The sequence below is a fragment of the Hyperolius riggenbachi genome, chromosome 4 (genome assembly GCF_040937935.1).
Source record: "Hyperolius riggenbachi isolate aHypRig1 chromosome 4, aHypRig1.pri, whole genome shotgun sequence".
NCBI lineage: Eukaryota > Metazoa > Chordata > Amphibia > Anura > Hyperoliidae > Hyperolius > Hyperolius riggenbachi.
In genome coordinates this window covers 208,385,035-208,412,066 of record NC_090649.1, presented here as the reverse complement: position 1 = coordinate 208,412,066, position 27,032 = coordinate 208,385,035, and the positions used below count along the sequence as shown (strand labels likewise).

At 45.5% G+C, this 27,032-nt stretch overlaps 1 protein-coding gene across 1 annotated transcript in view; it reads left to right on the top strand.

Annotated features, from left to right (window-relative positions):
* Positions 1-4,001: 4,001 nt before the first annotated feature.
* LOC137571732 (ATP-binding cassette sub-family C member 5-like) overlaps positions 4,002-27,032 on the top strand; it is a 49,588-nt gene continuing 26,557 nt past the window's right edge. Inside the window, exons 1-2 of the mRNA XM_068281298.1 lie at positions 4,002-4,220; positions 6,018-6,192. Coding sequence (XP_068137399.1) covers positions 6,064-6,192 — 129 coding nt within the window. The 5' untranslated portion in view covers positions 4,002-4,220; positions 6,018-6,063. The remainder of the gene's footprint in view (positions 4,221-6,017; positions 6,193-27,032) is intronic.

The following is a 27,032-nucleotide window of genomic DNA, read 5'->3' as shown; positions in this document are numbered from 1 at the left end:
CCCCATCATCTCCCTTACAGTATTCCCTGGTGGTCTACTGGTCCCCCAACCTTCCACAGTATCTAGTGATCCCCTAGCCAGTTTTCCCATTTTATCTAGTTTCCCCTTTTCTGTGCTCCACCAGTATAGGCAGAGTAAACACAGCAGTGATATTAGAGGTAGAGCTTTACCTCAAGCACCATATCTCCAATTCATCCTCCAAAGCAGCCATCTGAACTCTCCGCCTGTCTTGATTTCCTGCAGGTTGTGTGTAATCACATAACACGTAGCAGGTATCAAGAAGCAGAAAGCGTGAGGCTTGTGTGGAGGATGGATGGGACTGGGAGACATCTAACAAAACAACTAGTGGAGGCGCCCTAGATATAAGCTAGTTCAAAATTATGGTTGCAATAAGGGCCGGATTTGTACTTTCCAGCGCCCCAGGCCGGCTGCCACCAACTGCCCCCCACCCCATTCTGTCCAACTCTGACTAGTGATCACTGGGTTAAATGGGCTCCTGTCTGTTTTGCTGCTTTGCCCCCCCCCGTTCAACAAAGAAGCAGTGCATGCTCTGTCCACTCCATGTAATTTTGCACTCCAGCCTGGATGCACAGCAGCCGATAGTGTTCTGGGCTTGCATAATTCACCATTGTCTGTATTATTATGTACCCCATGTTTGTTTCTTACTTTGTACAGCGCCACGGAATATGTTGGCGCTTTATAAATCAAGAATAATAATAATAATAATAATAATTCAGAAATGATGCTCAGATATGAACAGCACTTGTCAAGTATGCATACCCATAACACTCCAAGCCTCGGCTGCTGTGCACCTACATACAGGAGTGCGAAATTACAAGAAGCACGAGAGGACAGAGTATGCACTGCTTCTTTGTCCTTTGTGTGACTTGCTTCAGTCAGTCACAAACAGGTGATGGTGCAGCACAAACCCATCCAAAACAGATGAGAAACCCATCCAAAACAGAGAACAGGTAAGTAGAAGGATCCGACACTACACACGCTGGCATAGATGTAGTGTAATGCTAGGTACACACGATGCAATTCTGACAGATTTACTGTCAGATCGATTATTTCCAATGTCTGATCTGATTTCTGGTCAATTTTTCAATCGATTTTCCGTTCATTTCTATGAAAAAATCATTCAGAAAATCTATCGGATAGCAGATCGGACATGTTGCAAATAGATGATCTGACAGTAAATATGTCAGAAAATTGCATCATGCGTACCTAGCATAAGCTCAGGTGTACTTTACACAGTGACAATTTAACACTTGGGGCAAGTTAAGACAGATCTTAATCAGTCAGCAGCAAGTTTTTACGTTTTTTAATAGAATGATAATATTTATTGGCTAACCAAAAGAAAACAGTGAGCCTTTGGCTAATGAGCCATCTTCAGACTTTGTTCCTGTATACAAGATGTTAGGACATACAGTCAGCAGGAGATGCATACATTGTTTTGTAAATATAAATAAATGTAATGCAGTTGTCATTCTGTTTCAAAACATCCTACTTTCACTGATGGCTTAGGCCCGGTTCACATTAGTGTTCCCTGTCCGGATTTTCCGGATCTGATCCGGACCGTATACTGTACAAACGGAACGTACGTTCCGTATAGCAATGCAAAGTCTATGCGGACGTTCACACGTGTCCATTCCGTACAGTACGGAGCCGGACCGGATCCAGACTCCGGACACTTTTCCAACATGGGCTATTTTTTGGTTCCGGATCTCCGGCCCACGCACCCGGACCGGAGCCGGACCTGAGCCTGACAGCACCATCCGGAACACGGAAACCAATGGGGAACGGAAGGCACAGAACACACTGCCTACAAAAACCTGACGTTCTACCCCTCTTCCTATGCGTATCCAAGCAGCCATTTCGGATGGGGACACATGGGCCAAGCAAGTCTGGAGTGGAGCAGCAGTGACAGACGTGCTGGAGCTGTTTGGCAGAATGTCGGAGGTGGAGGTGAGGCCTACAGCGGAGGAACCTGATTCTACAGGTGCACCAGGTGCACCTTCTGCTGACCCCAACATTTTTTTTATTTAAATTTCACTATTTTTTGCCCACGGATCCAGATGGCAGCCTGATGCATGCCTGATACAAACGGACCAGATCTGGATCGGATCCGGATCGGAACCGTACGATCAGGATCCGGTCCGTTTACTTGCCAAAACGCAAGTGTGAACGGGGCCTAACACAGAACAATGCTTTGCTGCTTCTAAAACATGTCAGGAAAGAGTTAGGCCCCGTTCACACTTGCGTTTTGGCATGCAAACGGACCGGATCGGGACCTGATCCGGATCGGAACCGTGCGGTTCCGATCCGGATCGTTTGCATCAGGAATGTATCAGGCTGCCATCCGGATCCGTGTGGTAAAAACAGCGAAATTACTAATAAAATTGTTGGGGTCAGCAGAAGGTGTACCTGGTGCACCTGTAGAATCAGGTCCTCCGCTGTTTAGGCCTCACCTCCACCTCCGACATACTGCCAAACAGCTCCAGCACATTAGTCACTGCTGCTCCACTGCTGCCCATGTGTCCCCATCCGAAATGGCCGCTAGAATACGCATAGGAAGTGGGGTAGAACGTCAGGTGTTTGTATCCTGTGTGTTTTGTGCTTTCCGTTCCCCATAGGTTTCTATTTCCGGATGGTGCAATCAGTCTCCGTTCCGGGTGCGTGGGCCGGATGATCCGGACCCGAAAAATAGCGCATGTTGGAAAAGTGTCCGGAGTCCGGATCCGGCTCCGTTCTGTACGGAACGTACGCATGTGAACGTCCGCATAGACTTTGCATTGCTATGCGGAACGTACGTTCCATTTGTACAGTATACGGTCCGGATCCGATCAGGCTGATGCGGACAGGGATCGCTAATGTGAACCAGGCCTAAAACTGTAGCACAGAGAATGTTGCTGTCATTCCCTAGGAAAGATAAACAAACCATAAATTTAACAGGTCTCAGATCTTTACCAGCTCTGACCAAGTACTAAACATCAGTCAGGGGGAGAGGAGAGCTGATAATTCCTGTCCGTGAATGCTTGCATAAAGAAACTAATCTGAACTCAAAAGTTCTACTACTTGAGCCCATATATTTTTCTTCTCACAGCAGCTTGTAAGTCCCCACTTATTATACTTAGGACAAGATCCTCAGATGATAACAGATGCTGTCATCACACACACTCTGCAGTGAGAGATGCAGGTATCTCTGGAATTCAGGCATAATAGAGCAAAGCAGAAGTGATTTACTTTGACATGTGACCTCTTATCTCTCCAAGTCCTGCACCCTGCTGAATTTTTACGCCCTAGGCCATGACCTTTATGGCCTTCCCAGAAATCCGGCCTGGTTATGGGGCCCAGGCTGTAAGGGAAATGCAATGTACTTAAAATGTAATCAAACACATTTTTAATGGGCTTCACTTTGAATAGGTTTGTGCATTTACTGTGAACACTATAGGCTTTATATATGAATATAGTAACAGGACAGACAGCCTCACTAAATAGATACAGTATGTAAATTACAATACATGTTGAATCCTGATATAGTAAACTACATGGCCTTGACATTTACTATAAAGGGATCCTACTGTAATAATAAAGAGCACAAACAATGAAATGCACACATAATAGTGTACAGGCAATCGAGGAGGCAGTGTTCCCCTTTATGGATTTGAACACCTGCCTCTTAAAGTTCCCCTGACCGCAAATAGCTCATGCTTTTTTACAGCTTCTTCATCACTGTTTGCTGTAAAAAGGATGGTTTAGCAGGAACTGCACGTCCCCAAAATCACAACACACTGTGCTGTCACTCCCAGGCCTAAAATGGCCTCTATCTACTGTCCACTGTCCAGACAGAACGTTCCAGAGGGTGCAGCCACAGCACGACTACAGAAGCGTGAGATCAGAGCCAAAAACACACCCCTTTCCTCTTTGACAGTACAGTCACGCCTCTCTCACTCCAGCGGTATTCTGGGATTTGAAGTCACGTCACCAATTCATCTTCGCAAAGCTACACCTACTGCAGGACTAACCCTCCCATCGTACATCGCATTATTGTCAGCTTTCCGTACAGTGGGCATGCGCAGAGCATCTTACTCCTGACTCCCCCGCAACCCGGCTGCTTGTTTTCCTGAGTTGAAGCGCCGCAGTGGAGGAGAAAGGAGCGAAGCTTGTGAACAGTCAGCAGCATCTAGTCTCAGCTACCTGCGCGCATACTCTGCCAGGTAAAGGGGCCCTTCTTCCCTCATGCCACAGTAATGACTGTCCTCCATCGCTATCCGGGGTAGCGGATGCTTCATATTGCGGTTGTCCCTGGATACAGCAGACTGTTGTCTGCCTTGACACAATAGAGAGTGCGCTAGTGGCAGCAGGAACAGTGCCGCACCTTGGTGTCGCGTTCTCTCCCTGTCGCCAGGGTGACATTGCGGGGCCTGTTATGCTTTCTCATCCGCAACTTCATCTACCGCACCCTCCTATTGTGCTCATCGGCCAGCCGTTACCCCTCGGGCAACCTGTTGGTTAGAGCTGGAAGGGCAGTAAAGGGCGTAGCTGGCAGTGCAGCTAGCGGGACTCTTGGATGTAGTTCCGCTATGGTAGCTGGTGAAAGGCAACAGGTTGTTCTGCAGGACATCCTGTTCTGCGAGCCGCTAATCTGATGCGGGATGATGGCTTCTTTATCACAGGCTGGTTCCCTTGTTTCTGGGTTAGCACGCTGCGGCTCTGGTTAGCAGACGGCAGGGGGCGCTCATGCCTTTATTCCCGAAGCTGAAGCCCTAGCTTGTAGAAAGAAAGGTGGGGGTGCGCTGCTCTCGCTGGATGCTCAACAGTGGCGGCCACTTCTTGGCACTGATGCCCAGGCTGCGTAGCTGCCGCTTTGTGCATTGTACTCATCAGCAGGCGTAGGAGAGCTGCCTATAACCATACGTAGGTGTACATGAGCACTGCGACATTTACAGCTCATTCGGGTCAGTAACAGGCTCGCAATACAATGGATGTCTCCGTATAACAGAGGGAGTACAAGTGCCAAAATGGAGGTGTAATCCTGTGGTGGTGGTGATGCTGCTGTTTTGTATCGGATTCATGAAGGGAAGTCAGGTTGTGGCCTTACTAGTTACAGCGTTAATCTGGATGGCACAAGGTGACCCGAGCTAAGCATTTGAAGGCCCAGCTTACATGTGTTTGGTGAAGAGTCAGATGCTGGGGATGTTATATGTGTTCCAATCCATTACTTTTGGGTCCTATGCTTTGTTATGCTTTTTATTTTTTATTTTTGGTAGTCAGACCAAATGAATAACATACTACCAGGGTTTTCTTTTCCTCTCTGAGAATAAATAACAAGGATTGCTAGTTTAAAGAGATAAGTTGGGTTAATGTTTTAATTGATATTCTTGAGTCACAAATAGCCACTTAGGTTCAGAGGATTTAATAAAAAGATAAATTAAGATTAACCTGGTTGTGGAGTTAAATTGCAATGGGCAAAGTGGGTTTTATCGCTAATGAATTTTTTGTGTTTGTTGTTTTGCAAATAAGTATTTGTCATCGTTTTTGGGCTTTTTGCTGTGTAGAAAAACAAATCTACACTAAGTTGCCCCCTCCCTGCATTGTGCATCCATTTATTTTTCCCTTCATTGCTTAACAATTCTTGGGTTCTTTTGCAGCATGCAGTGATGTCACTGTGTAACAAGCAATATGCTGCTAGAAAGCAAATGAGATCTATTCAAATATCTAAAAAAAAAAAAAAAATAAGGCACAACTAGCTGCACTCATTATGCTTGCTGAAGCTACTTTCAGACTAGTCCAGGCATGTATCCATTTGGTGTCTGGTATTAAACTATTGAACATATGTGTTCAAACTATCAGTTTTGCTACTACAGTTCATTAGACAACTGTAATCCAAGAAACGACATGCAAATTTAAGATTTTGTATAAACATATACCCTCGTTTATTTTTACTGGAAATAAAACTAGGTGCAGTCTTATTTATTAAAGTGTCTTTTTTTTGCCATTCTATTTTTTTAAAGTTATTGGGAGAACTGCATCATTAGAGGCAATCAATGCTAAGGAAACATGAAAGATCTAGATTTAGGAGTCGAATATGTCATACCCAGTTTGGGGTACAGAAATGTGCGGGAGCAAACCAACCAAGATGAGAAAAATAAGCAAGAAGACTTCAGTTATCAGAAGACTAAATCACAGGTCAGCTCTCTTTACAAATGGTCAATGGTAAATTGTGAATGAAGCTACTGGTAAAGCACACTGTCATGTTTGTCAAATGTCTTCTGCTCCAGGATGTTGCAGCAGGTTAACTCTTTAAGCAATAGTAAAGTCTTAACAGCACTAGATAAAATAATGAATTCTCATAAAAATAAAATATTTTTTAATTTTTTTTTATTACGAGCTAAAAAGCAAAGAGAAGTCACTCTACATTTGTCCACTTTAGTTTATAATTTGAATTTATATTAAATTGATCACATTTCTGTTGGAATCCGCATTTGGTCAGGTTAGACTGAATCTTATGTTCACATCAAAGGCATGTTGGCCGAGTTGGCAGCACTTTAATAATGTCTTTGTTTACCTACTATGTTGGGTTAATAATGCGTAACTGCTAGCACTAGTATGGCTTGGGGCCCGTTCAGACTGCAAAATGCGGACGGCCACGCATGCGGACCGCAACGCGTACGAACGCACGCCATCCGCGTTCGTATGCTTTGCGTGGCTGATCCCATCACTGAAAAGTGAATGGGACAGCCGCGCGTTTTTGTAAAATCTGTGTGCAGCATGCGTTCCCGGACCGCACAGGTCCGGAACGCATGCAGTGTGAACATCAGACATTGCACTCTATGCAATGTCTGATGTCCTGTGTGTCGGCCACCTGCACGCGTTTCCAAAACGCGGCTGGAAACGCATGCAGTGTGAACGGGCCCTTAGGCCACACAATGGGAAACCTCATAGGGAAATTTTGCAAATGTGATTGGGTGGACAGCTCCCTCTAGAACTGCAAGGTTTTGGATAGGTTATAACTAGCCCACGCTATTTGGCCAATTAAAAAGCTTTAAAGAGAATCTGTACTCTAATATTCTTACACTAAAAAGCATACCATTCTATTCCTTATTTTCTCCTGTGCCACTCTCTGCTGCAATCCTGGCTTGTAATTAACAGTTTTAGGCAGTGTTTACAAACAAACTAACCAGCTTGTGATAGGCTCACATAAACAGTGTGTTGAGTCATACAGAGTGTGCAGGGGGCCTCCAGAGGGTGTGTATTGCTTCTATCCAATCACAAGCAGCCCTGCACATTCCACACATTCAAGCCTTAGCCCGACAGACACGACAGAGGAAAGGAGATGAGATTTATTACAGAGACAGTGCAATTAGGAAAGGCTGCAGTAAGCCAGAGCACATTAGAACAGGCATAGAAACTTATAGGATAGAAGAACTAAGGCTGAAAAATTTGTTACAGAGTCTCTTTAAAGAGAATCTGTACCTAAAAAGTTAATAAAATAAACATATCTCCTTGTCTGTAGCGCTCTCCTCTCCCTCTCTACATCATTTTTGCTGGTCCCCGCTGCTATTTTGGCCATAAAATAACACTTTTACAAGGTGTTTTGTAAACCACCAATATGGCCGCCAAAGCAGGAAGTATGTCGGGCAGAGCGTGTCTGCTTTCAGTCAGTGTGCACAAGATGTATACACTATTGCTGTACAGTATGCCAACACACAAAAAAAAATTCTATACACAAGCAGGCTGTATACAGCCTTCGTTTTGAACAGCAAGAGATTGAATCTCAAGAGGTCATTAGTTTGTTTACCTTTCTCCCTGCGTCTCTGATGCACTGCAGCATGACAGGCTGTTTCAGCCGAGCCTGCAGACTGCACACAGGCAGAGGCCTGTGTCAGGAATCAATCAGCATGTGAAAGCCTCGGCAGCTCCTTCTAAAGCCAGAGGAAGATATCTCACTGGCAAAGATTGTAATCACCTCTCTCCCTGGTCAGCAGCCTTGCAGCCAGAGAGAGCAGAGACTGCGTAATGTAACTAAAGTAATGTAACTAAACTCACAGCGAGCATAGAGGGGCGTGGAAGCGGAGGCCTGCTTAACAGATGAACAACACTGAAGAGCCAGCCCCTTCCAGAGACAGGGTGACAAGTCCGACAGAAGACAGATAAGAGGATTTATTACACTGACTCTTCAACTACAAAGGGCTGCAGTAAGCCAGATCACATTACATTAGGTTTAGGGATCTGTAGGATAGAAGAAATACTGCTGAAAATTTTGTTACAGAGTCTCTTTAAGCTTTAGAGGGTGCTGCAATTCAACAATTGTTCTCTGTGGACTTAGTCACTGGGTCACCTAAACCATACTAGTTGGTTGGTGATGAAAAATAGATGGTCACATAGATGTAAAAATGACATCCAGTAAGTTCAACTTCACTTTTCAAATTCGACCCGTTTTATTGATTTGAAAGTAGGGTAAAACGCATCTCTTGGAACTAGGTCAATCAAAATCTGCTCTAAAGCCTTGCCTTCCGTTTGTCCGTGTCCGTCCGCATTTGGTGGTTTTTGACACAATTTTTATTTCCGATTCCTGGCGATAACCTGCGCGCGTTTTTTTTAACCGCTTTTCTAAGCGATTTTGTCGTGCGATTGCGTTTTTCACTTCCTGGAATGTCAGGAGGTGAACTCTTTGATCTGGAAAAGAATAAATACAATTCTCTGGTTGAACTCGATGGGCGGATGTCTGTTTTCAACCAAAATAACTATGTAACTAAATGTTAACGCAATTGCTGCACAAAGCAATTTTGTGAGCGTTAGTTTTTCCTATACCTTTCATTGAGGCAAAATCGCCTCAAAAATGGCCCATGCACAGCTTTTCTGAGCGGATCGGAAACGTACTGTCTCATAGACAATAGTGTAAGCGCTTTCAGGGTGATTTTGAAAAATCGCCAGCGCTTAAATACGAAAAACTCTTCTAGTGTGAACGAGCCTTTACTGGTTTTAATGGCTCAAGTAGCAAACAAGTCTAAAAAATAAAATAAAGTATCTCGTTGAATATCCCTGCTAGTGAATTTGCTGTTACCGCTCCCTGTGGACATACATTGCCCATAAAGCCTTTTTTTTTTTTTTTTTCTTAAAGCGGAACTGTAAATAGTTTGTAAACACAGTGTTTCACTTACCTGGGGTGCCGGTCCTGCCCGAGCCTCCGTTCTCCCACCAGCGTTCTGTTCTGTCCCTAGACTTCTAAGTCGACTTCTAAGTCTGCCCAAGCGTATCTTTTCTTCGCGTTCCCCTCTGCAATAGCAGGGGATGCGAAGAAAGGATACGCGTGGCCAGAGCCGCTCAGTGGCCCGGCGGCGAAACCGAAAGCAGCTAGCGGCAGGAGAACGGAGGCTCGGACAGGACCGGCGCGGGACAGGGCGGCTGCTGGGGGCTTGCAGAAGCCCCAGGTAATTGAAACACTGTGTTTAAAAACTATTTACAGTTCCGCTTTAATTCGATGCATGTGCATAAAGCTGGGTACACATGGTACAATTTTCCATCAGATCGACTGATCAATCAGATAATTTCTGACCAGTCTGATCGATAAAGTGATCTGGGTAGTTATTAACACAAAATCGATTGCATTATCTATTGGGAACAGTTTTGATGGCTATACCTGACTTCTTATCAGATCACTCATCGATCTGATGGAAAATTGTACCGTGTGTATGAGTAAAAGTAATACAGTAATGCTACATATGCATTTTGAAGAATTATCACGCAAAATTCTTTCCTGATTGTTCGTTTGTTTTTAATTATGGAATTGGAATCCCAAAAACATACAGATAGGTTAATTGGCTTCTCCCTGAATTTGCTCTAGACTATAATGGGCGCACAACTATGCTAGGGATAGATTGTTAGCCCCTCCCTGTCAGTGACACAACTACCGTATTTGGCGCCGTATAAGACGCACTTTTTCTCCCCAAAAAGTGGGGAGAAAAAGTCCCTGCGTCTTATACGGCAAAGGCAGGGAATCCCCGACTTACGAACGCCCGCCGATACGAACCGCCGACCCGCCGCCATCGGGGATTCCCTGCCTTTGTCCCCGCTGTGCCTGGCTTCCCCCCTGATGCGTCTCCTCCCTCCCCCTTGTGTCTCTGTGGCCCCCCGTGCGAGCAGTGGCAACAGCTTACCTCCTCCATCTTGCCCGCGCCAATTGAAGACATCCGGCTTCTCCGTGCGGCTTCCTCTAGTGTCGGGCATCTAATGACGCGTCATTAGATGCCCGACACTAGAGGAAGCCGCACGGAGAAGCCAGATGTCTTGATTCGCCGCGGGCAAGATGGAGGAGGTAAGCTGCTGCTGCCGCCGCTGCACTGGGGGGGCCACAGAGACACAAGGGGGAGGGAGGAGACGCGCAGGCAGGGACACGAGCCAGGCACAGCGGGGACACGGGGGCTGCCAAACGGGCACAGGGGGCTGCCAGGAGGACACGGGGGCTGCCAGGAGGACACGGGGGGCTGCCAGGAGGACACGGGCCAGGAGGACACGGGGGGCTGCCAGGAGGACACGGGGGAGTCCAGGACATGGAAGGACAAGGGGGTCACACCAGAGGACACAGGGAGGAGACATGGGGCATACAGGGGGAGACATGGGGACACATGAGGAACATAGGAGGACACCATTTGGGGGAGGACATGTACAAGATGCTCCTGATATATAGACGCTCCAGACCAGTTTTCGATTATTTTTTTCCCTGATTTTTGCCCTCTAAACCTGGGTGCGTCTTATATGCCGGAGCGTCTTATACGCCGCGAAATACGGTATATATACTCTGTAAAAGCACTGTGGAAGATGTCGCTAAATAATGAGCGCTGTAAAGACACTCTGCTCAACTCCTTGCCAAACATATGGTTCTTGACTTTGGATGGAGAGAGTAAGAGGGAGGTGCCCTAACTGTGGGAAAAAGCTCCCTCAGCAACTATAATATATAGCAATTTGTCTCACCAGATCACTGAGTAGGCTGCAGTGTTGGTCGATTCAGGTACATGTTTTAGGTTTTTGTCGATCGCCTGTGTCCAGTAATAAGTGATATCGAAAGATAAGCTTGTGCATGAGGTTTTCTTTTTTTGTTTTTTTACTTGGCATGTGCAGTTCGGAAACTTGTGTATATGTGCTCATGTGGTCAACCCAATATAAAGACCAAGAGATTTGGAATCCCTGAAGCCTCAAAACTACTCAAATAGTCATGCAAGTTTATAACACATGGGACACTCTTTATTTTACATTCCCAGTGTTCTCCCTAGAATTGTTTTCCATGCTGGTGGCATGAAAGAGTAGCCGAGTGGGGTGCTAGGGAGGAATGCAGGGCTGAAGATACTCTACTTAGGCCCCGTTCAGACTTCAGAACGCAGACCGCAACGCATGCGAACCGCAACGCGTACGAACGCACGCCATCCGCGTTCGTATGCGTTGCGTGGCTGATCCCATCACTGGAGAAGTGAATGGGACAGCCATGCGTTTTTACAAAAAATGCGTGCAGCATGCGTTCCCGGACCGCACAGGTCCGGAACGCATGCAGTGTGAACATCAGACATTGCACTCTATGCAATGTCTGATGTCGTGCGTGTCGGCCACCTGCATGCGTTTCCAAAACGCGGCTGGAAACGCGTGCAGTGTTAACGGGGCCTTACAGAATAGGAGGGGCATGAGCCAATGACACGCGGGTGCTCACCAAAATTAGCCAGGTGGAGCACCCGGCTAAAAGAGCCTGAGGAGAACGCTTGATTTCCCCATTCTGTGCTGGAATCTAGTGTAGCTACAAGTGTTCCCCAAGCTTGTTAAGACCTGGCATGACTGATCTTCATAGCAACCTCCGATTGCATTAACACCCCCTCTCCCCCCCCCCCCCCCCCCCTCACTAACACTCCTTCTCCCGATTCTATAGTAACCGTATGTCACGCTTGTATGCTACAGTGCAGCCTGCAGGCTCATGCTTGATCCTGACAGGTGACACTGATGTGTGAGTTTTATGCACCTGAAAGCGCACCCTAACGAACAATCGATCAGGCCTTGCAAAATAATTAACATTTAAGTTTTAATTTGAAATCATGGACCATTTTAAATTTTAATAGGAAACCCTGATCCATTATATAAGCCTTCATTTAAGTAATTGCAGGCTGAAGCCTCTCCCTCCAGGGCATCCTGCCGAGGCCAGTATCATGTTGCATGCTGGGACAACTGCAATAGAATCTTGTTATAGTAAAACTCAGTCACCAGGTTCCAACCATGCACCTGCATAAATATGCAATATATGACCCAGCCTGATATATTAAACTTCTCATATAGTAAACTACTTGGCCAGGTCCCTTGAAGTTTAATGAAAAGGCAGCAGTCTACTGTACTGCGCAGGCTCCCAGAATGGCAAACACAAAATTGCAAACCAAAGACAAACGCAAATTCAAAACGAATGCATGCTTTTGAGATTTTTCATGCAGGGGTGGGGACAGTATCCCTCTGTGCGGTGATATCTCTATACACCCTGGTACAGCTCAGGTTCAACTGGAATAACAAGGCAGAACGCTCACAGTATCCACAAGAAATGGCTGCTGGCCCTATAGACAAGTCTCACCTGGTTGAGTCGGGCTGTGTGGTGAGATGGGCAGCCAATAACACTTGCGTCCCTCTTACTTGACCTTGAGTATTAGCCGATTGACAACATCCAGGCCTGCCAGGATAGGAGATTCTGCCAGTACCCCTAAACCCTGTCCCTGAGAGGGATGTAAGTGTTATTGGCTGTCTTTCTCACCGTGCAGCCCCACTAAACCAGGTTAGACCTGTCTATATCTTTTGTGTATACTGTGACCGTGCTCCTTTTTTAGATTTTCATGCGTCTTTTGTGCACTTTGCATGCAGCCTCTGGAACTCTGCAGCTGCTAGGGGCTCTCCTGCACAACGTAACCGTGCTCTTTTTCATGCATGTGTGTGGCCACACCTGCGCATTAGCGGGGGTACGCTTGTGCACGAGCGGCTAATCATGTGACGCTTGGTGCAATGGAGCGCACACGCATCCCAGACTAGACGGAGGGGACAGCGTGCTTCTGAGCCGCTCGCTATGCGCTGGCCAGAGGTGAAGAGGGGAGGACATACTGCGCACACAGGGCGCAGTATGTCCGGGTGGGGGATCAATCAAGTCGCCGGACACCGGGACCTATATGAGACTAACGGCGGCAGACGGAGAGTGGCAGGACCGGCTAATGGTATGTACTTTAAACCCCCCACACACTGCAGCAACCTTTTTTTCTCAGCTGTGGTATCCTTTAAGACTTTCTTCCAGGTACAACTTAAATCTTCAAGTTTTGTGCATTGCACTTGATATTAAAAAGTCTGATATTTCAAGGTATTGCCCTTGAGTTAGTCACCTCTTTATATTGACCTTGGTTGTTTTAAACCTAAATCTCTAATTTTTTTTTTTTTTCAAATATTTTTTTAACCTTTCATTAAGTTAGGTCTCTTTAATTATTTTAGTATCCTTCCTTTTAGAACGCTCTCCAAATCTCCTGTGTCTTCCTTATAGCACAACGCCCAGAACTGTACTGTTTCAAAGATGTGTATTTTTAAATGGCAACATTACAGAAGTACACAGTCTGTTTGTAACTTTTTATATATCCCAAGATTTAATTGGAGTTGCATCTGAGGATCGAGTGTTGCCATAACTCCCAAGTGTTTCCCTAATCTGTTTGCTAACCGTATATACTTGCATATAAGCCGAATTTTTGAGCACAAAAAATGTGCTCAAAAGTCCCCCTGTCGGCTTATATGCGAGTCATAAACTTTTCAGGTGTGAACACTCACCTTATGCAGGGCCCCCGAGTGGAGTGTGCAGCCAACAGAGTGGAGTAAATGTCATCTAGTGCAGCCGGGTTGAGTGGATACAGAGCGGGCAGGTTTTGCTGGCATGACTATCCTGGATTACTGTGGCATGTGCAGCACCGCTCACTATTGAGCGGAGGAAGAGCGGGCGGATTTTGCATAGCAAGCCGGGAGATATACAATGTGCAGCACTATGATCCGGAGAGAGCGTGGTGTGTGACGTCAGCTCTGTCTCATATCTCTATTATGCCCTCTAGCAGCGTTTTGAGACTCATTGTGAGAGTCTCAAGACGCCGCTAGAGGGTGTCATAGGGATCAGACAGAGCTGACATCACACACCACGCTCTCCGGATCATCATAGCGCTGCACATTAGGTATCTCCCGGCTTGCTATGCAAAATCCGGCCGCTATTCCTCCGCTCATCGCTGCAAAACTGTGCAGCGCTACAGTTGCTCTGACTTCAGGTGGCCTGCAAAGTCTGCCCACTCTGTCTACTCTCTTACCGGCCGCTCATCACTGCAATAGTGAGCGGCGCTGCATATGTGACAGTAATCCAGGATCGTCATGCCGGCAAAACCTGCCCACTCTGTATCCACTCAACCCGGCTGCACTAGATGACATTTACTCCACTCTGTTGGTTGCACACTCCACTCGGGGCCCTGCATAAGGTGAGTGTCCACACCTTTAAAAGTTTGACAGTGTGAGAGGCATGGAGGCTAAAGAGGGCTCCTGGACTACTGAAAAAGAAAAAAAATATGCTGGCAGTCGAGGGACATTACTGGGCTGATGACAGGCACAACTTGTTAGGCAGGGTAAATCTCCAGTACAATCTTGAAGTCACTCTATACAGGACTTGCACATGTGCTAATTGTAATATTAACACGTTAATGGGAGCACATGTACAAGTTCTTGCTACAGCTGACTTTCAGATTATACTGGAGATTTACTGTACTTACAATGAGCTCTGTCTGCCATCAGTCCAGTATCGAATTGTAGATTGTGAACATTTACTGAAGTTTTAAGCCACTGCATTTGCTACCCCGGCTTATATGCGAGTCCATAATTTTCCCCTGATTTCTGATGTAAAAGTTGGGGGGTCGGCTTATATGCGAGTATATACGGTAGTTGTATTCCATACTATGCATTATTATTACTACAACTTTGGTGTGTAACTCAATATTAATCAACCTTCTATACTGCACAGTATTAGAGTGAATCCAAAATATCAAGATGTAGATTGTAGACAGATTAAAAGATGTGTGGGATTGTTAAAATTGTGATTACCTTATAGAAAGATCTAGATCTAACGTGCCCAGGGAATACTCGCTGAACATATGCCCTCTCCCTGCTGTTTAATGTCATGTCATGCTATGCTAGTGTGTTTTGTCTAAACTTGTTTTATTTTAAGAAATGGAGCAAACTAATTTACACTTGGGCTGACTCTGTTATGACATGGATGGTATGTGAGCTGCTGTTATGAATAATTAACACCAGAGCACCTCCACCTATATCTGCAGAAATACATTTCTTAGCTATGCAGCTAAGCTTGGCAGATCTGTCAGCGGCAGAAATGCCTGATCTGCTACTTTTTTGTTCAGGGTCTATGGCTAAATGTATTAGAGGCAGAGGATCAGCAGAATAGCAAGGCAACTAGTTTTGCTTAACCTGCCTGGCGTTCTATTAAGATCGCCAGAGAGGCTGCGGGAGGGTTTTTTTTTAATAAAAAAAAAACTATTTCATGCAGCCAACTGAAAGTTGGCTGCATGAAAGCCTACTAGAGGGCGCTCCGGAGGCGTTCTTCCGATCGCCTCCGGCGCCCAGAATAAACAAGGAAGGCCGCAATGAGCAGCCTTCCTTGTTTTGCTTACATCGTCGCCATAGCGACGAGCGGAGTGACGTCATGGACGTCAGCCGCCTCCGATCCAGCCCTTAGCGCTGGCCGGAACTTTTTGTTCCGGCTACGCTGGGCTCAGGCGGCTGGGGGGACCCTCTTTCGCCGCTGCTCGCGGCGGATCGCCGCAGAGCGGCGGCGATCAGGCAGCACACGCGGCTGGCAATGTGCCGGCTGCGTGTGCTGCTTTTTATTTGAGCCAAATCGGCCCAGCAGGGCCTGAGCGGCAGGCTCCGGCGGTACTGGACGAGCTGAGCTCGTCCAGACCGCCCAGCAGGTTAAAAGGAAATTAATATGGCAGCCTCCACATACTTCCTGCTGTAAGGTGTGGTTTAGGGACCAGTTCGAAGGGTTGGGGTAGGTTCTCATAAGGAGACGTGATGCTAATTAGAAGAGTAAGGCTAGGTTTACAGTGAGCATTGCATTCCCTATAACAGCGGCAACAGAATGGGAAATCGGCCACACACAATTTCCATGTGTTGCGTCATATACAGTATACAACAGTCAAAAGAAGGATCCGAAGACAGTCTTCAAGGAACAACGTGCTTTTATTGTTCCAATGCACACATCAATCAGGTCCCCTTTATCAAGGCATATACCTTGATAAAGGGGATCTGATTGGCCCCGAATCGATCGTCGGCTGAGATGATTTGGTGTGTATTCTATGCAGGGCTGTGGGGTCGGTACAAAAATCTTCCAACTCCGACTCCTCAATTTATGAAAACACGACTCCGACTCCGGGTACCCAAAATGGCTCTGACTCCGACTCCTCGACTCCGACTCCTTAGTCTAATACTTAACAGGGCTGTGGATTTTGTACAATAATGATTCGACTCAGACTCCTCAGTTTATGAAATAAACGACTCCGACTCAAACTCCGACTCCAGGTGCCCAAAATTGCTCCGACTCCAACTCCACAGCCCTGATTATATGTGCATTGGAACAATAAAAACACATTGTTCCTTGAAGACTGTGTGTGGATTCCTCTTTTGACTGTTGGATTATTGCTGCTTCCAGCATCAGCACTGCTCTACTATAGGTGTGCGATTCTTTCGATTTGAATATACAGTCAATGCAAAGTGTGCTTCTCTGTTAATACGTGCGTTTACACTGCTGCACGTCCTCATACTGCAACAAGCCTGCCTCACTGCGAACATCGCATAGGTTGTGCATTGCTGCAGCCATTATGCAGTGTGGCAATGTACCACTGTTTAACTTTATCTTGGACATTGAGGGTTAAAGAAAGTGTTGAAAATTGAGGTAAAGACCGCATGAAGAATACAATAAACAAATTCTGTCATGGGTGTTGCACTATATAGGAAAAAACCTTCCCAAGAAAAAAAATAACTAGAGACACTGAGTAAAAATTGCGCCAAACTGTCTTTTGTAATTGTTTGTAATGACAGCCTATAATCAATTATTGGTAATTTTTCTAGGTCTAGAATTTGGGTGAGAACAGATCACTTTTTAGATCATATTTAGAAATATTGTAAATTCAGATGGGTTCACAGACTTTTAAGCATTACTATAAATCAAAGAAAAAATCTACATGATAGGCATCGGTAAAGATAAAGGTGTGGGGTTGGTGTGTCTTTAATGCTTGAGGCCCATCATAGCTTCCAATAGTACTCTATGGTAAATAGATCAAAGTACAGTGGGGGACATTTTATTAACAGTGTCTGAGACAAAATATTGGTAGGTTTTTAGAAATCGATGCAGAACTGTCTCAGGCATCTTAAGAAATCACTACATAATGCAGATTCCTTCTTAAAGAGAAACTCCAACCTAGAATTGAACTTTATCCCAATCAGTAGCTGATACCCCCTTTTACATGAGAAATATAATGCTTTTCACAAACAGACCATCAGGGGGCGCTGTATGACTGATTTTGTACTGAAACCCCTCCCACAAGAAGCTCTGAGTACCGCGGTACTCTGAGCAAACTGCCACAATGTAAAAATGTTCACAGACAGGAAATGGCTGTTTACAGCTGTCTGTAACAGCCAGAACAGCTAGGAGCAGCTACATAACCTGCCCACAGTAAAAATGTCACCATGTAATAAATGTCAAAATGTAAATCAGGGATTTTAAAGATTTCTCAATGAGTAAACACTGACTAAATCATTTATACATAATTATGGTAAAAATGAAGCACTTTTTTTACTACATTATTTTCACTGGAGTTCCTCTTTAAACTGTTGAAAAATAGGTGGAGCTAAGGTCTCTCAGGCATTGCGATGTATGAAGGGAATTGCTGTTGCTGAGGTAACAATACTTTTGCTGTATTGATACCTGCAGGCTCTGGGGAGGAGCACCTCACAAATCATGTCCAGTCTGCACTCTGCATCTGTAGAACTGCTATCATGCACTTCCTAATCTGCAGCAGTTTAGGGATAGATTTGCAACTGTAGTGCAGCTCTAGAAATTCACGCTAAACTGCCGCTATTACCTAGGATTTAAGAAGTTTATTATGCAGAACTGTTCTCCCTGCTGGTTAGAACAGTTTAAAAAGAAAAAAACTGTTGGTAATGCTTTGATAAATCTGGCCCAGTGATCCTTGCAAGGTGAAATGTTGTGGGAGCACAGCAAATTGCTGCAGGAAGCCAATACTCAGCAAGTGTAGGAGTACTTTCTTGGTAAAGGCCTGATGAGTATAAAACATCTCCCTCTACCCATATAGCACTGGTGGCCATTCAGGGCTGTCTTGTCCCAGAATCTATTGTGTACAAGTATCCCCCATGCAGGCCTGTGGAGTCGGAGTCGAGGAGTCTGAGTCGGGGCAATTTGTGTGTACCTGGAGTCGGGAGAAAATGCACCGAGTCCTAATGAATTTAAACTGTAATTAAAATAGAAAATATGATAATGTTCTATTTCTCAGATAATCATCATAAATAATTTATATATACAGTAATAGCTGTGCTTAGTCCACAAACCTGAAATAAACCAATCCAAAAAATAGTTACTTGTGCTGCTTCAATAAAGCAGTCCCTGTATTTTTAAAGTCAGATATACATATCGGATTGTGACTGTATGTATGATGTGTACACAAGAATCATTTACAGTGATGTGAAAAACTATTTGCCCCCTTCCTGATTTCTTATTCTTTTGCATGTTTGTCACACTTAAATGTTTCTGCTCATCAAAAACCGTTAACTATTAGTCAAAGATAACATAATTGAACACAAAATGCAGTTTTAATGATGGTTTTTATTAGTGAGAAAAAAAAACTCCTAATGAATTTAGTGTATATATACTAAAGAAAATCTATGCTGTAAGAATAAAGCCTTATGTGTAGCTGTGTCACTAATAGAGATGGAAATAATTCTGTGCTGATGCTGGTTTATGCAAATGTATGCACGCCCTCCAAGAACTAGTTTTTTAGTCTATGACTAAGGGCCCGTTCACACTGCACGCGTTTCCATATGCGTTTTGGAAACGCGTGCGGGGGGGCCGACACGCAGGACATCAGACATTGCATAGAGTGCAATGTCTGATGTTCACACAGCATGCGGTCCGGGAACGCATGCTGCACGCAGATTTTACAAAAGTTTTCAGTGATGGGATCAGCCACGCAACGCATACGAACGCGGATGGCGTGCGTTCGTACGCGTTGCGGTCCGCATGCGTTGCGGTCCGCACTTTGTAGTCTGAACGGGCCCTAAAAGTATTATAGGCAGAAGATCAGCCGGCTAGCCAGGTAACTGGTATTGTTTGACCACTTCAGCCTACAGAGTCGAAAATCTTATGCATCCGAGCAATGTTCACCTCCCATTCGTTCGCCAATAACTTTATTGCTACTTATCACAATTAATTGATCTATATCTTGTTTTTTCCGCCACTAATTAGGCTTTCTTTGGGTAGTACATTTTGCTAAGAATTTATTTTTTTCTAAATCCATTTTAACAGGAAGATTAAGAAAGAAATAAAGAAAATTCATTTTCTCAGTTTTTGGCCATTATAGTTTTAAATTAATATACGCTACCGTAATTAAAACTCATGTATTTTATTTGCCCATCTGTCCCTATCACAATTTATGGCGCCGATTATTTTATTTTGAAATAAAGGTGCATTTTTTTCAATTTGCGTCCATCACTACTTATAAACTTATAATTTAAAATAATATAATAACATACTCTCTTGACATGCATATTTAAAAAGTTCAGACCCTTGGGTAATTATTTGTTTTTGTTTTTTTTTTTTGTATTGTAATTTTTTTTTTCTTAATAAAAAATGTATGTGGGTAATTTTTGGTGTGGGAGGGAAACAGCTAATTTTAAATGTAAAATAAAATAATTGTTTATTGAAAAATGTATGTGGGTGCAGTAAAAAAAATCCTGGATGCGAACGATCTCGCATCCAGGAACTAAAAGAAGACGGAGACGTTTCCTGGGGGCAGAAATACAGCGCTCTCTCAATAGAAAGCGTCGTTTTTTCTGCGGGGAAGTTAGATCGGTGAATGGGAATTATTTTCCCATTCACTGATCGGGGTGCTAGCGGCGGGAGCGAGCCCGATCGCGCGCACCATGCGGAGGCAGCAGCAGAGCCTATCTGGACGAGTAAGTTCGTCCAGATAGGCCGAACTGGTTAAAAAGGAATAAATATGGCAGCATCCATATCCCTCTCACTTAAGTTGTCTTTTAAAATTCCTAAGCGTTGGCAGTTAAGAGATGCATTTCATGTTACATACTTTCAATCAACAAGATTGTAATATGCAAGTTAGAGGAGTTGGAGTCGGTGGAATCTTAACCTGAGGAGTCTGAGTCAGTGGATTTTTGTACCGACTCCACAGCCCAGCCCCTTTTGTCGCTTAAAGACCCGGCATGCCTAATCTTTAATCGACAGATGGTCAACAACATTGTTCCCTTGTCTACCCCACTTGCTGGAAGCCTCTTTCATGTGCCACTCCATCATCCATCTTTACTTAACCACTTAAGGACTGCTGTCAGCCGATCGGCTGACGCAATGCCTGGGCCTAAAGGACCGCTGTCAGCCTATCGGCTCACCTGCGGGGGAGCGTGGCTATGCGGCGATCGCGTCACTGGTGACGCGATCTGCCGCCGCCAATAGGCTCCGCCCACCTGGCGCGATAACCCGCCGGCCGTACGGGATCGCTGGCGGGTTATTAACCCCTTGATCGCCGCATAGGAAGTGTATAATACGCTTTGTAATGTATACAAAGCATATTATACAGGCTGCCTCTTGCCCTGGTGGTCCCAGTGATTGAGGGACCACCAGGGCAGGCTGCAGCCACCTTAGTATGCACCCAAGCACACTGATCCTGCCCTTTGATCGCCCACAGCACCCCTCAGACCCCCCCTGCCCACCCCCCAGACCCCTGTTTGCACCCAATCACCCCCCTAATCACCCATCAATCACTCCCTGTCACTATCTGTCAACGCTATTTTTCAGATCAGGTCCTAAACTGCCCCCTGGGGGCTCCTGATCACCCCCCCCCCCCCACACCATCAGATCCTCTCCAGACCCCCCCCCCCGAGATCCCCCCCCCCCCCCCCGTGTGTACTGTATACATCTATCCTCCCCTGTACTCACCCACTGATCACATGTCAATTGCCCCACCTGTCACTGCCACCCATCAGATCAGACCCTAACCTGCCCCTTGCGGGCATCTTATCACCCACATGCTCAGGTCGCCCGCAAACCCACCCTCACATCACCTCCAAAGTGCATTGTTTACATCTGTTCTTCCCTCAAAACCCCCAGTGATCACCCATCAATCACCCCCTGTCACCACCTGTCACTGCTACCCATTAGATCAGACCCCAGATTAGCCCCTTGGGCACCCAATCACCCGCCCACACCCTCAGAACGCCCTCAGACCCCAGCCCTGATCACCTCGCCAGTGCATTGCTTGCATCTATTCTCCCCTCTAATCACTGGTCACCTATCAATCACCCCTGTCACCACCTGTCACTGCTACCAATCAGATCAGACCCTAAACTGCCCCCTGTGGGCACCCAAACAACCGCCCACACCCTCAGTTCACCCTCAGACCCCACCTGAACACCTCTCCAGTGCATTATTTACATCTGTTCTCCCCTCTAATCACCCCCTGAGACACCCATCAATCACCTCCTGTCACCCCCTAGCACTCCTATCCATCAGATCAGGCCCTAATCTGCCCCCTGCGGGCTTCTGATCACCCGGCCAAACCCTCACCCACCCCACCGCAGTGACAGAATTTTTTTTTTCAGATCACGGCTGGTCTCTACGACTTAATTGTGGCTGAGACCAACCGTTATGCCACACAATACGCAACCGCCAATCCAAGAAGTTACCATGCCCAGCCTTTTCGGTGGAAACCACTCCAAGTTTCCGAACGTAACATTTTTTGGGGCCTTCTCCTAACATGGGTCTAGTCAAAAAGAATGTATTGCGGTCTTATTGGTCTACGCACCCAATAGATCACATGCCTATGTTCTCTGCTGCCATGTCCAGGTCACGATTTGAGAACATCCTGCACTTCTTGCACTTCAGTGCCAATACAACCTGTCATCTAAGAGGCCACCCTGCTTATGACTGGTTCCACAAAATTCAGCCCCTCATAGACCACCTGTCATCAAAATTTGAAGATGCTTATACCCCTGAACAGTCATTTTGAGGCATTTGGTTTCCAGACTACTCTTCATGGTTTTGGGCCCCTAAAATGCTTGGGCAGTATAGGAACCCCACAAGTGACCCCATTTTAGAGAGAAGACACCCCAAGGTATTCCGTTAGGTGTATGGTGAGTTCATAGAAGATTGTATTGTCACAAGTTAGTGGAAAATGACACTTTGTGGAAAAAAAACAATAAAAATCAACTATGAACTCACCATACTCCTAACGGAAAACCTTGGGGTGTCTTCTTTCTAAAATGGGGTCATTTATGGGGTTCCTATACTGCCCTGGCATTTTAGGGGCCCTAAAGCGTGAGTAGTCTAGAAACCAAATGCCTCAAAATGACCTGTGAAATCCTAAAGGTACTCCTTTGACTTTGGGCCCCTTAGCGCAGTTAGGGTGCAAAAAAGTGTCACATGTGGTATCGCTGTACTCATGAGAAGTAGTGTAATGTGTTTCGGGGTGTATTTTTACACATACCCATGCTGGGTGGGAGAAATCTCTGTAAATGGACAATTGTGCGTGAAAAAATAAAAAAAAAATCTAATTTGCAGAGATTTTTTTTTTTAATTCTTGCATGTACTAGACTTAATAGTAAAGCCTTTTACATACGCTATATGGATCTCTGTCGAGGCGGCCAGTTGGGACCGCCTCTGCCAAGAATCTAGCATGTGTACAACGGCCCCCAACTTCCCTCAGTGCCTCGGCCATGCATCAGCCTGGCAGATCTTCTTGGCTGAGCCCTGGCCAAGGGCATTGTTCTCTCCACTTGCCTGCTTTGTGCCGCTCTGTTTGCTCTCCTCCTTTGCAACAGAACACATTGCTATCCTAGAGGCTAGCACCACTTCTGTAAACCTCAGCCCTGCATTGTTGCTCAGTCCTTGTACATGTGTAGGAGGCTTTAGTGGATGCTGTCTTGATAAGCTGGAAGTGGAGTTATTGTGTGGTTTTCTTTTACTGGCTGAAGTATCTGCTCGTTACTTTACTAGTTGATTTCTTTAAAGGAGAACTGAAGTACGAGGTATATGGAGGCTACCATATTGATTTCCTTTTAAGCAATACCAGTTACCTGGCAGCCCTGCCGAGCTATCTGCCTGCACAAACGCACCAGAAACAAGCATGCAGCTAATCTAGTCAGATGTGACAAAATTGTCAAACACCTGATCTTCTGCATGCTTGTTCAGGGTATAGGACAAAACGTATTAGACGCAGAGGATCAGCAGGAATGCCAGGCAACAGGAAATCAATATGGCAGCCTCTACCTGCATCTACCTGCATCTGAGCTAAGAATACATGAGACTATTGGCATCATTTTCAGCAGTGCTACACAATAAAGCCTTGTTGGGTTCTTTTTGCACTGAGATCTGTGTGTGGTTGCAGCACACAAAAGTATTTTGTTTCTGCCCTGGCAGTTGGTTTGTTCTTTTGAAATTGTGTTTTAAAGCACAGAACATTTGAGAATGCTTTGTATTTTTCACCACGCTTTTTTTCTATTAAACGTGTAGTTTGTTCATAGTCACTAAACAAATACTGATGATTGAAGTCCATCTCCTAGCCATGTGTGCTTAGGCACTCTGTAGTAAAGCTTGTATTTGTCTATAAACTACTGTGCTTGATTTGCGTGTCCTAGAAACCTCTTACGTAGTCCTAGTATAGCCAGGAGTCACAGTACATAGTCTGGGGTTCCACCACCAGCCAGACTATCTCACATTTCCAGCTGCAGGTCAAAACCTCCTGTCTGTAACCCCTGCCCTCATAATCTAAGCTGAGTCACACAGAAGCAGAAGCTTCACCAGCAGAAATTGCTGTCAAGTCCATCTGGGTCGTGACCAAATTTCAAAAGAAAGGAAAATAAAAATAGCCTGCTAAAGCCTACTTGATACCAAATGATTACATTTGGATGTTCTAATTAAGCAATCAGTTGGTGCAGTAATGCTGGGGATACACGGTACGTTTCTGTACCGTGTATCGAGCAGCTGATGCCGGGAGCTGATAATAATCAGCAGGTTCGATGACCCCGGCGGGAGTCGATCCGGGCGGACGCGGCAGGAGTCGATCTGGCGGCTAATCGAGCCGCCGGATCACTCCGTGTATGCCCAGCATTAGGCCTTGTTCTTATTATGAAATGCAGATGGCTATGCTTTTGAAATGGAATTCAAACCATCTGCTTTTCTGTCCATTGTGCTGCTGATCCGATTCACCATAGTAAATGGGGTGGGGGGGTGGGGTGTCAGTGCTGCGTCTAAAAATCCATGCAATAGTGAGGATGGCAGACAGCGCAGTCTATGTACTTTGATGTTTTTGTGTTTTGCGTGTTGCCGAATTGCACATGGCAGTGCGTATAGTGGGAACAAGGCCATAAATCTGTGGCTAGAGATATGGCTGTAAGGTGGACCTTCTGTATCTATACATGGTACTTTTGTCAGTCTTGTTCCTGTGGAGAAGCTATCCCCTCACTATTTGCATAGGTTATTAGGTTTGCTTTCATCCCTGATCAATCTGTTTGTCTGGAAATCTGAAGGGTATTCAGGTATCCAACAGAATCTCCTGCCTTCCTCTTCAGCAATCTGCCAAGGTGTCCGCCTTGCCCTAGGCCCTTGTGTTTCTGCAGGAACTTCAAAAAACTTCCTGCAACAGGATGCATCTTCTGCTTCCACACACACACAATTGTACAGACCCCACTCAAAACTTCCAGGCAACATGAATTTGAAAGTGTGTACAAGGCTTCATCTACACAGCCTTTCCTGTACACCTACTGTTCAACTCGTATTAATCTCCTGTATGTGGTTGGAAGCAATCTGTTATGCATTTTAGAAAGCACATTTGACACAACAACAAAACATTTATAAATCCTTTTTCTCCCGTAGAACCCAAAGCCCATAAGCTTGTCCTAGATCAGTACATAGTGATGTGATACAGGGGGGGAAAAAGTTATGTGATCATAAATGCCAGACTGAGCAGGTGGCTTTTCAGTTTTGATTTAAACGCCTCCAGGGTTGGAGCTGTCTTGATTGGATGTGGCAGGGCCTTGTGGAGATTAGAATGTATTTTTTTTCTATGGCTTCAATTCACGAAGACCTGCCGATGGTAAATTTTGTTCCTAGTGGTAAATTACCATATTTTCGCTAAAGAATTATTATATTCCACAAAGTAGCATATGATGGTGTGGGTATGACATGCTCATTGACCTTAATGAAGGTCATTGCTAGATCCCTGAATCTGTACTTGCTGTATTTGGATCTTTGACTCGCTGGGTCTTTTTTTTACCACCACACTGGGCATGGGGTCCCACTGCTGGAATGGCAGAGAGGAGGGGGTAAGCCTCGAATTATCCAGAGACTTCCCTCTACTTCGGGAAGTACATATTAGGGGCACTTTTTTCACTACAAGTGCACTTTAGAGATTGTCTGAGGTTAATTATTGTATATATAGCATCATATTTTTAACCTGCCCGTAAACTCAGACTTAAAGGGAGTCATAACTGGGGGAGAAAAAAGTGGCCAGATACTTACCTGGGGCTTCTTCCAACCCCCTGAAGTCCTCGTGCTCTCTTGCTGCCATTCTGCGCTGCTCCATTCCCCCACTGTCCCCCTCCATATGCTGTGTGACTCGGAGATTTGCTGGCCGCACACTCCTCCTCAATTGCTCTGTACAGTAGCAATTTTTACTTGCTGCGCAAACACAAAATGCCCCTGGCTATGGAAGCGAGATGGAGGAGACACGGGGCTGTGCATGCAGTGTTTGAGGTGGACAGCAGAGGAACTGAGCAGCTCGGAATGACGGCGGGGGACCAGGAGGACTCGGGGACTGGAGGAAGCCCAGATAAGTAACTGGTCGCATATTATTATTATTATTATTATTATTATTTTATTTTATTTTTTTTTTTTTCCATTTAAAGTTTGAAGTTTTGTGGGTTTTTTTTTTTTGTTAGTTTAAAGGGAAGGTTCAGGGAGGGAGGTAAAAAAATAAAAATCAATTTCCACTTACCTGGGGCTTCCTCCAGCCCGTGGCAGGCAGGAGGTGCCCTCGCCGCCGCTCCGCAGGCTCCCGGTGGTCTCCGGTGGCCGACCCGACCTGGCCAGGCCGGCTGCCAGGTCGGGCTCTGCTGCGCTCCATGGCCTGGCACTTCTGCGTCCCACGCGGGCGCGCTGACGTCATTGGACGTCCGTCGGGCTGTACTGCGCAGGCGCAGAACTACCACCGGGAGCCTGCGGAGCGGCGGCGAGGGCACCTCCTGTCTGCCACGGGCTGGAGGAAGCCCCAGGTAAGTGGATATTGATTTTTATTTTTTTACCTCCCTCCCTGAACCTTCCCTTTAAACTAACAAAAAAAAACCCCCACAAAACTTCAAACTTTAAATGAAAAAAAAAAAAAAATAATAATAATAATAATTTACCTCCCTCCCTGAACCTTCCCTTTAAAGGAAGATTTAAACATGGAAGCAAAATAGGTTTTATCTTACCTCAGCAAGCATGAAATGCCTATTTCTAGAGTTGAGTTAAAAACTGGGTTAATTGTAGGACAATAGTCCTTTTCATTTGTCATGGTGAGTCAGCATAAACACCATTCCCACTTCCTCATTCCTCCATCTGTTGAGCCTCTTGTGTCACAAGCTATGATTTCATCCAGTATCGCTTATTGTTGCTAAATGCATTGGCTTCCTGCCCTGCTGTGTTTATCCAG